At 35.1% G+C, this 10946-nt stretch overlaps 2 protein-coding genes across 2 annotated transcripts; one reads left to right on the forward strand and one right to left on the reverse strand.

The window, feature by feature from the left end:
- On the forward strand, positions 1-3353 carry LOC107610747 (dynein light chain-like). Its single transcript, XM_016312750.2, has 2 exons — positions 1-461; positions 3114-3353. Exons 1-2 carry the CDS (start codon positions 204-206, stop codon positions 3351-3353), a joined length of 498 nt encoding a protein of 165 aa, XP_016168236.1. The 5' UTR covers positions 1-203.
- On the reverse strand, positions 5280-10946 carry LOC107613423 (non-canonical poly(A) RNA polymerase PAPD5; the record flags this gene model as incomplete). Its single annotated transcript, XM_016315403.2, is given in 13 exon segments — positions 5280-6000; positions 6489-6533; positions 7445-7493; positions 7597-7694; positions 7974-8024; positions 8176-8235; positions 8330-8410; positions 8993-9035; positions 9542-9612; positions 9710-9805; positions 9927-9983; positions 10070-10182; positions 10543-10946. Coding segments are annotated over 13 exon segments (1560 nt in total). The 3' UTR covers positions 5280-5559.

A 10946-nucleotide genomic window follows, 5' to 3' on the forward strand; every position in this document is an offset into this window, starting at 1 on the left:
GTGAGTCAGTTTTTACGTTCTGAGTGTGTGCATGAAAAACTTCATATTAATTCAAGTCCAATACGACACAGTCAACCGGTCAAAGTTCAAATAAATCGACAACACGCAACACCAACCACTTCTGTTCTTCTTCTTTCTTTGACTCCACTTCACCTTTTTTTTTCTTTTTGCCTCTCTAACATATCTTGAATAATTCTACGAGCATGGAGAAAGAAAAGAAACAAGAAGAAAAGCTGGTGAAGAAGAAGAAAGCTATTATGCACGCTCATGATAACGATAACACAGTGATGAGAATGGCTTCAATTGCTATAAGCTTGAACGCGAGGTTGAAAGCTTCTGACATGCCTCTTCACATGCAAGAACATGCTCTTCACTACACAAGATCACTTATCACCCATGGCCATCACCACCATCCTTCCAATAAGCCCACACACACACACTTAGCAAGAGAACTCAAAAAGGTAACTATTTTGTTTCACATTTTCCCCTTTTAAAAATTGTTATTCTTGGAGAACTGAACTAAATTTTGTGTTAGAATAATAATGTCATCATATACGTATTTTTTTTGGTCTACATAAATAAAGTCATACTACGTACCATAACCATTATATTAGCATATTTCATGCATTATGTAAAATATTTATTTTCTTCTACTCTCTTATTTATGAGTGATGACCCTAATGGTATATGATCATGAGATATAAATAGAATAATGTGAGGAGGGAAGTAATAGCGTATAGCACTCAATTTCATCAGCTAATATTATATTTATAATCTACTAAAAATGAACTTTTATTGACTTTGGACTTTGAATATTTTTTTAACTAAATTTCGAATGTTCTTTGATGAGTTTGAAAAACTCTAAATTAATATGTGTGATGACTAAACATTATTAAAATTAATTAATTGCAAAATTATTTGATCTGAATTTTTATTCAATACATTGATGATTATAATTTTGCTGCAGGTTTAATCATGGGCCGGAAATAAATGTATTGTGCTAAGCCCAATTTACACTCAGCCTTGGTTTTAATAACAAAAATAAATGTGGCTGTTTTAATGTTACTTGGGCCCAAATAATTTTCTGATCTAAGCCCAAGTGGGTTACATGCTTTCCACTTGCTTTATGCATGTTCCAAATTTTATCAGGAAAGCAAATGTTATTAATGGGCCAAGATCAAATATTGTTGCTACCAAGCCCAATGTTGATGAATGTTTCCATGCCTTATTCGAATCCATGAAGCAAATGAAATGCCTAAATGCTTCCAACGGATTCCACTTCATTATTTTGAAGGATTTCAAATTTAATTAATACATTGGAAACATAAGAAAAAGAGAGAAGATTGATTTGATAGCTATTATGACACTACACGCTACTCAACAAAGGGAAGTGGGAAACTTGAATTAACTTTTACATTCTCTCTCTTTGTTCATTGATTATTGTTCAAACCCATTGAATATTTTCTCTTTCTTCTCTCTCACAACTCTTTCTCTCTTCGGTCTTTACTCAGAAAATATTGGCAGCCATGGAAGCAAAAGTAAGCTACCGAGATGAAGAGAAAGCAAGCCTAAAGACCATCACAATGATGGCAAGAAAACATACTAAAATAAAAATGAGCTGTGGCTAAGATATTCACCAAATGTGGTTAGATTTGGTGAGGTTATCTTGAGTCTTTCATGCTCAAAATGGAAGAAGAAGATTCGGCCAGCTGGAGGAGATTCTTGAAGCATGGCTTGTCTTCGATTCTGCTCAACCACCACAGGAAGTAGCTAGAGTGGCGAAGTGATGGTTGAAGGCAGAGATTGAAGCAGATGAAGTCATCATCATCATGAAGCATCAAGGGCCAGAATTCCATCTTGGAGAGCAAGCCAAGGATGGAGAGCTCGGATTGATGAAGGGTGATGATCAAGAAAGGACTAGAGGTAATTGCATGTTGGTTAATGCATGGTTATCTCTTCTCTCTCATTGTGGCCGAACCGGTTTTGTTGAAGGAGGAAAATGGTGAAGCTCAAAGGCAAAGGCAGCAGCTCAAGGAAGATGAAGAAAGACCTTAGCAAAGTAACCTGTTACAATTGCAAGGAAATGGGGCATTTCAGATCTGATTGTCCCAAGTTAAAGAAGGAGGAGAAGCCGAAAAGAGTAAAGAAAAAAGGACTGATGGCCACATGGGAAGACTTGGAGAATGATTCTGATGATGATGATGAAGAAACCGAGACCAAGTCACAGACATGTCTCATGGCAGACCACATAGATCAGGTAGTCTTTCATTCTACCTCATCCTCTACTCAGTCACCTCCCTCCAAGAAAACCGAAACCATGCGCCGAAAAGTTATTGCTCAGAAAACTTCAGGAAGAGGCAAGACAGGGAAGAACAAGCAACCAAGTGTTGAAGAAGATGAAGAAACATCACATACTACTCCACCTCCATCACCACCAAAAAGAACTACCCCTCATGCAAAAAGCTCCCAAAAGAAACAGAAAACCTTTGCTCTGCATGACACAAGCGAACCCCCCAATCTGGAATCTCTAGAGTTCAAAAACAAATTCCACAAAACTCATTCACATTTTGATCCTTCTCGCTTCCACTCATGTGCATTCTATGAATTTCACAAAGACGTTCTTCTGCAGCGCAATCTCTGCCCCTCTTACTTGGTGAACCTTCCAAATCTTGCCACCAAAGGAATGAACTTTTCGTCTCTGTTTGATGCTCTGAAATGGACTCCTCTGACTCACATTCAGAAATTGGTATACCCGGGGCTGGTCCGGGAATTTTATGCAAACATGCGCCTGATTGGTGGGTCAATCCACTCTTATGTCAAGCGTGTTTACATAACACTCACTCCTCAAACCATTGGTGCTGCCCTTGGGTATGAAGATGAGGGACCATCCAGCAAGTGTTAGCAAGCAGAAAAGGGGCTAAGATTCAACCCCCCCTTCTCTTAGCCACTGAAACCATCATTCTTAATTTTAAAAAATTTCAATTTTTTTTTTTACCTTATATTAGTGTTAAGTGCAACGTTGGTCGTAGGATGTTTGGTTCCCAAAACTTTCTCAATCAACATATATCTCATACTTAATATGTACGAATAAGGCAACTCTTGGATTTGATCAGGAGTTCGATTCGATGTACGGACCAGCGTGGCACTGTGTGATTGGGACGAGTTTCGGGTCTTATGTGAGTCACACTGGTGGCGCATTCTTCTACTTTTCCATTGACTCACTCTCCGTTCTTCTCTTTAAAACGGAGGTTTACTTGGTCACGCCGCCACCACCACCTCCTCATACCTTTTGTGCTAACCTTAATAAATGTGATATATATATGCATGGTTATGATTCTGGGTTATATAGATAAGTGTTTTGTCCCGAAGTTTGGTAGTGTTCAAATTGAATCAATTAGTTATTGAGTTACTTGATGATAAAGAAATACTAAGCTGTGAGATTAAACGGGATTGGTGAAGCTACTAGCACATCAAAAACAGTTGGTATCCATCTTTTTAGTTTGGTTTCATTATTTTGTTTAAAGAAGTGAGAGTGAAGACACTAAATGAATAATATTTGTATAGAATTAGAGTAATATTATTTGAACACCACAATATACAAGTTATATCCTATTTTTCGTAGTATATGAAATTATGAGACTGCATTAACACATTATTTAGTTTAAAAAACTTGACATATATTTCATAATGTTGTGTACAAAGCAATTTCTATCTAAGTGGTAATAATATCTAACAAAACATCAAGTCATCAACCATGATATAAAAAATAAAAAATAAAAAACCCAAGTGGTGGTGGTTGCCAGGATTTGCACCTTATCATCTGAGTCAACTGAAATGTTTTCCAACTGTAGCAGGATTTCACTTTTACGTTCTCAAAATTTTCTTCTCCTTTTCTCATCCTCTTTTCCTCTGCCTATTCTGAATTCTAAAGGTTGCGCTGTGGTCCCAGGCATTTCTGACTCTTTATGTTTTATTGTGCCTGATTTTATTGTATTATAATATCATAAAATTATTTAAAAAAAATATAGGTAGACAAGGAGAATACTAAATAATATGAATAATGAATATGTTGGATGTTTATTATTTCTAATTGGATGATTATTTCTTTTGATTCGATTTATTCATACACAATTAACAATGGGTGGATGTTTAAGTGTGTGTTTGGATTGCAGTTTGCAAACGGGAGTTTGCATAAAATTGATTTTGATGAAAAGTAAGTTTGGGTTAACTGATTTATATTTGGCGATCTTTATATCAAAATTGATTATAGTAAAACAAATATTGTTTGGATTATACTACTCAAAATCACTTTTAGATAAAAAATTACTAAAAGAGACATCAATTTAAATAATTTTTTTATATGTATGCAAAATCAGAATACTAACAAAAATAATATAAAAAATATTTATCATATAAATAAAATAAATACAATAAAAAAAATGAAAGAGAGTACTATAAATTTTATAATATCAAACAAAAAGAAAATATTCTATAATTTTTCTAGTACTATTAGTACTCTTTAATTTAGTATTATTTTGGACTATAAATTTTCACTTCTCTCCTCCTCAACGTGTTTGCCAAACACACCCCAATTCATTAGGTATGCGGATAGTTATCTTAATGTTAGGGTTTAGAGAATAATTTGGTAGTGGAGTATCTTTTTACTTTATTAGGCCAATTCTAGAGTTCATTGTTCACATTGTTCACAAAAGTTATTGTCTACTTAACAAAATCTAAATATTTATTTTAAAAAGTTAAATTAATAAATTAAGAGACATATAAATAATTATATTTTTAAAATGTCTTTTCATATAATAATCTTTTTTAGACTTGAATCTTAAATTTTACAGATTTTTTTTGTCTTGCGCTAAATTATTTTTTAGACATTTTAGTCATAAAATTACGGGTTCCAAAAATATAAAATGCTCAAACAAAACATATAAATGGTTATATATTTGTTTATTAAATTTCGATTTTCTAAATTTTAAATTTTACTTTAGAAGGTAAAATGTGATCTCTCACTATTTATTTTATAAGTGGGACGAAAAGAAAATATGAGAGAAAAATTATTTAAAAGTGAAAATTTCATCGGATAACGAACCCCGCTAATTTCTCCTATCAAGGAGAAATCACACAAAACTGCCTTCACTTTAGTCAACGTTGTATAGCAGCAGTTGAATCATACGTAATCCCCAACACTTTTTGACTCAAGCTTATACTAAACAGAACTTGGATCAGTTGTTTAACCAATTGTAACGGGAGCATGCGAAAGACGGAAAGACAAGCAAGGCAACACTATCAATATCAGCTAAATCATTGCATTCCTATTTTGACAATTAAACATGTTCTCTACTTCTCTTCTATTCTCGCGTTTCTGCTCTAACAAAATTGGGGAATAAGACAACTCTTAACATCGATTTATATATAAAATAAGTGATCACGATACAGTGAAGATAACCCTCCACAGCAATTATAATGGAACACCTTTGGACATCTTCTAGTGATTTTTCACACTTCAAGAAACCTACCCCAACTTGCCTCTTGCCTAAGTAATGATTGTCACCATTGTTTTCTCCTATGCTTCTTTAGATCACCATTCTCTTTCCTCGAGCCACTCTCCTCATTCCTGACCTTTTTATACTCTCCGTTTTCCTTGACCTTCTTACTTGATTTCTCCTTAGATGACGATTTCCTCTTCCTTGTTGAAGAGCGGGTGCTAGGCTCTGCACCATCATCATTGCCCCGTGGCAGCGGTTCTTCTTCATAATCGAACTGCCAATTGTATAACATATCTTGCTCTCCATATTGTTCCTCCAAAGGCTCACCGGCACCAGGAAGCAAGCTATCGAAAGTCACATCCCCATTAAACCCTCCTTTGCGCTCCAGCAACACGGAGTCCGGTCTAATTATAGTACCAAGAATGCTCCTGCTGGGCCCCAGGTTCATGATGGTCTTGGTGTTTGTCAAAGTTGTGTAAGCCATTGAAAATGCGGATCTAATCTGTGGAAAGAAAAAATATAATTGTGTCAGCCTCACTTTCATGCAGATGACCCTTCTAGCCCAATAGGAAACAGGACAAAGCAAACACAAGACTTTAGCAATCATTTAAAACTTTTGAACAATTGCACAATGAATCATGCAGTTCTCCCACCAGTGGGGCAAATAAGCTATAAGCTAACGTGCACAAAAAAGGATACAATATATGATGCCCTAAAAACTTTTTATGTCTGAATGAATAAAAGGTCTTGCTCATGGATTATATAATTCTTCTGCAATTACAGCTTCCAGAAATATGAAATTCATGAACTGATTTGCAGAATATGACAACTTCCCTATGCTAGAAATGAATTTCAAAGACTTCGTGACATTTATAAAGAAAACACTTTTTGCATTGGTTTCTCCAAACTTCAGGGCTTAGGAGAAGAACACTTCAATAAAAAGTTAAAAACTCATACAAAACAACATTTACTAAGAGAGAACAAACAAACCTGGAAATAATTGAAGGAGTTCTTTCCAATGTCGTTCTCCGGTGCCTAATTTAGACAGCATAAAAATTCCAGTCAATCACCTACACTTATGATAATAATTTACGTCTCAGGATACACTAAATGTGTCAATCCATTTTTGTTATGTATGAATTTGCATACTAGAAAGACATTGCAAGTAATTTGCAGCTAAAAATGCAGAGTACAGAGATTTATACAAGTCAATATACAACTGCTAAATAATCTCTGCTCTCCAAAAAAAAAATAAAAAAATAAATTATCGGCATATTGATAATCTCTGCTTAGATAATCTTCAGTTTCCAATTTTCAAACTCTCCATTTGTAGGCATGCTCATACATACTAGCATCCCAAAAGGCACTTAGTGTATTAATATATTAATAAATTTGGAATATGTAATATATATAATTATTTAGAATAAATAAGACAACTAGAAAATTGGTTAAGAGGTATTTGTGACTGAAATATAACTGCTCTATTTGAAACCTCTTCATGGAATTTTTTAGTTAAAATACAAATTAAAAAAAAAAATCATTAGCAGACTTAAAAAATTATTAAATTGAGTGAGGAGACACCAAAAGAAAGTAACCAAAAGCCAACCCCTCTATTATAGGAAGAGATGATAGATTCTGTAAATATTCTAAAAAACACTGAAATGGCTCTGAAAATATGCTGGAGGAAAATTTTGAAAGCACCATGTTAAGAAAATCTAGGGTCTTTCTAGTTTGTGTTTTCATTTTCAGTATTTTCTACTTTAGAATTATTGAAGGAAAAAGTGAAAACATGAAGTGAAAGCAGAAAACATTTTATTGTGTTCATAGTTTACTTCACAAATCTTGAAATGAAAATGTAACAAACACGCCCTTAATTTCTTGCTTTCCTTGATCAGCCATCAGAAAATATTAAATTTCAAAGTAAAATCTATATCTTTGAGAGAAACCTGTGGATCCTCAATGCCAATAAGAAACGGCCGTCCTTTGTTTAAGAACCTTGGAAACACAAAAAGGGGAGAAATTAATAACTTCAAAACAACATATAGCGCAGTTAAAAATAGCATTTATTCACAAACATATTCATGCTCCTTTTCATTACCCCTTACTACTCTTCGAAAAAAAGATTCCTGCCCCATTACAAGCCACACCAACATCTGTAGTGTTCAACTTGCGTCCATAGAAATCGAAAAAATGCACCTAAGTATGGAGGAAAAAAGGAACAAACAATATCATAATGGAAAATTTGATATACTTCTTAAATGCCAAAAAATTCCAAAAAGGGAGACGTCAAAATAAAGGTAAGAAATAAGAGTAGAGCACAAGTTCTTTTTAAAAATATTACAACTAGAAGTAGAGGACAAAAATAGATAATAAATAACATGTCAGTCAGCCCACTAACTGCCAGGCAAACCAAACAAAAAAAGAGAGGGAACAGAAGCAGAAGCAGCAGCAGAACTGTTGATCAGAAGTACGCACCAAAAGGACCCCTAAATTGTGCTCGGCAGAAGCTTGAGTCTCGCGTAGATTCTAAAACATACAATAGTCATAGATTCAGAGCATGCCATTGGAAAATAAATGCTTTTAAGTTTTACTAATCAAAATGCACTGGAGATGGAGAGGGGAAAAAACAAGAATCCACAAAAAATGAACAGTTAAAGTACATTTAAGAATCACTGACCCGCAGCATTGCCATCAGCATGGCAAGGAGGGCATAAGAACCAATACCACCAGAATATACCTGCATACTTCATAAGAATCTTTCAATTAAGTAGACTGGGATCAGATTGTTAAAAAATTACGACGAAGAAACATAGTTGACAAGAAAAACTCACCTCATTTAGCTCTCTCTGTTGCAAAAACACTTTCAAGATCAAACATAATGGCCGAAGTGGGGGCCACCTAGCCACTGCCTCCTGCAAATGTAAGCATTCAACCATGACAAAGAACATACATCATGTTCAATCCAAACAGAATGTTCAACTTCCAGAAAAAGTTATCTGCTTCTTTGTTTCATCCCTTTTTTTATGTTCTATATCTCTGTGTGTGTGTGTGTGTGTGTGGAAGACTACAGGTAGGTGGAATTTTAGAATTTTGAAAGCCGCCTCCTGTAAGACCAAATGGAAATTACTTTCAAAGGCTTTGTTATTCGTTAATATTCTAAGATTACAGTGCAGAAACAGGGACATATTGGCCACAAGGGCTTACATTCCACACTTGAGTGCCCAAGCTAATACAATATATTCATCGAAAAGATTTTGTAATGCCCAAACCAAGAAAAAAATGAACTATATTACCTAATAGTTTAATAAAAATGAAGAAACAAATGTATGCCATGTACCACATACAAGTTAACTTGTAGGAGTCAATATTAAAATGCATACTCTATAGTCAATATGGATTAAAAGGTTAAATACTAACAACATAAACCCTGCTATCTAGAATTGAAATTAAAAAATATATCTTGAAATCAAATAGCAGGAAATAATAAAACATACCTGAATATACTCGGCAGCTTTGGGTCCATTGTCAAGGTCAAAACTGAAACAAAACATGGCAATCCAAAACAAACACTAGGCATAAACCACAAACCATGCATCTATATAAGTAAATAAATAACAAGGAAGCACATTAAAAAACAGCGATATGAGTAGTCCATTATCACTTAGCAGTTAAAAGTTAAGTTACGTGTATGTGGCTAAATAACTAATAGGTATTCTTTGTCTGTAGCACCTATGAAATATTCCTACCCAAAATTTAGGCAATAGAAACCATCATGTCACCTCCTTACTCCGTAGTTTTTTTCCATAAGTAGGACACTAGAAATCATTGTATGCAAAGATGGAAACAAAAATCAAGAAGAATAGCAAATGCAAAAGACATGCAAATTAAACTATATATCCAACAGCATATATGATGAGGTGTTCACAAACTAGACACATAGATCCTCAATAAAATTATAATTATATCATAACCAAGAAAAAATAAAGAAAATAAACTCTATCAACAAATTTTAAAACTCAAAGTCCAACGGAAGAACATAATACCTTACATCAAATGCAAGCCCACTTTTCTTTTCAACAAATTTAATAATTGGTACACGAGCCTTTCCAATCACCTACAGAAAATGCAAACACAAAATGTCACATCATTTTGGGAAAAAAATATTTATTTGTTTCTTGGCATCAATCACTATTTAACTAATCTGAGTAGACCTGTATCTTTTTAGCCATGCTCCTTTGTGACAATGCTCTAGAAAGTGCATTCAAGCCAAGCTGTGGATTTGGCAAGCCTGACTTCAAAATCACAACCTGTAGTTTAAGGATTTGATGAACTGGACTTAGAAATTTCATAACAATGGTATCAATAAACTACTCGCACACCAACTTATTAATTAATATAGATCCACATTGGGGTAGCAACAAGACTTACATCAATATCACTAGTCGGAAGATACAGCCCAGTCCTATAAGATCCAAAGACTTCTACCTGAAAGCCATATAAATTATAACCACATTAAAACTCAGTACAACAACAACAACAAGACCAAAGCGATAGAATTACTAAATGATTACCTGGCAATGGGGCCATATATGCTTTATAACATCGAACACAGATTCTATTGCCGTGTCCCGTGCAGCTTTCTCTTCAGATGTTGGAGACAAAAACTCACAAAAATCAACTATCTCTGCACATATCAAGCATAACCGGACATATTACAAAAACCATCATCCTGATAAATAGTGAACCATAACGCCTCCCCCAACCCCCAAACAAATTGGGAAAAACTAATATTTGAATATAATTTTTTTGATATTCAATCATAAAGTAAACAAATTCAAAAACACATTAAAACATGGCATGCTTAGTTAAGTTACAATTCAAATAAAAACTCCTCCCCGGCCCCGCCCTTTTTCCTCCTCTGAAAACTAACTGTTTTGAAACCAACATAAAAAAAATCCAAATACTAAGTAAGAATCTAACACAGCAAAATAGATATTCTTTCGCAGCATGGATTGGTGCTTCAAAATCCCAATCAATCCGATACCTTTATGCAGTTGAAGCATGGGGCTCCTGAACTTGCAGTTTCCGCGAAACCAACTGCTCTCGAGCTTCGGCTCGGGTGCGAGTGCTGGCGTCTTGGGCTCCTCCGCCACGACGATCGGCGGCGGGAGAGAGTCCCGATCGCAGGTCTCTTCGGCGACGTCGAGAGAGAAGAAATCGATAGTAGCGGAACCTGGAATGGTGGATGGAATTTCAGAGAGGGATATCTCATTGCGGAAGACAGAGTAGGACTCGTTGTTGTTGTTGTCGTCGTCGTCGGCGGCGGCCGAGAAAGAGATGGGACTAAGGGTTTCATAGAGGAAAGTTTCGGGGAACGGAGGGTGGTCCTGCTCCGCCATTGAAGAGCTTCTGGCGTTCTTCGACCGAGAAGGAAGAAGAGGTGGAGGA

This window comes from Arachis ipaensis, chromosome B08 (assembly GCF_000816755.2).
Source record: "Arachis ipaensis cultivar K30076 chromosome B08, Araip1.1, whole genome shotgun sequence".
Taxonomy (NCBI): Eukaryota; Viridiplantae; Streptophyta; class Magnoliopsida; order Fabales; family Fabaceae; genus Arachis; species Arachis ipaensis.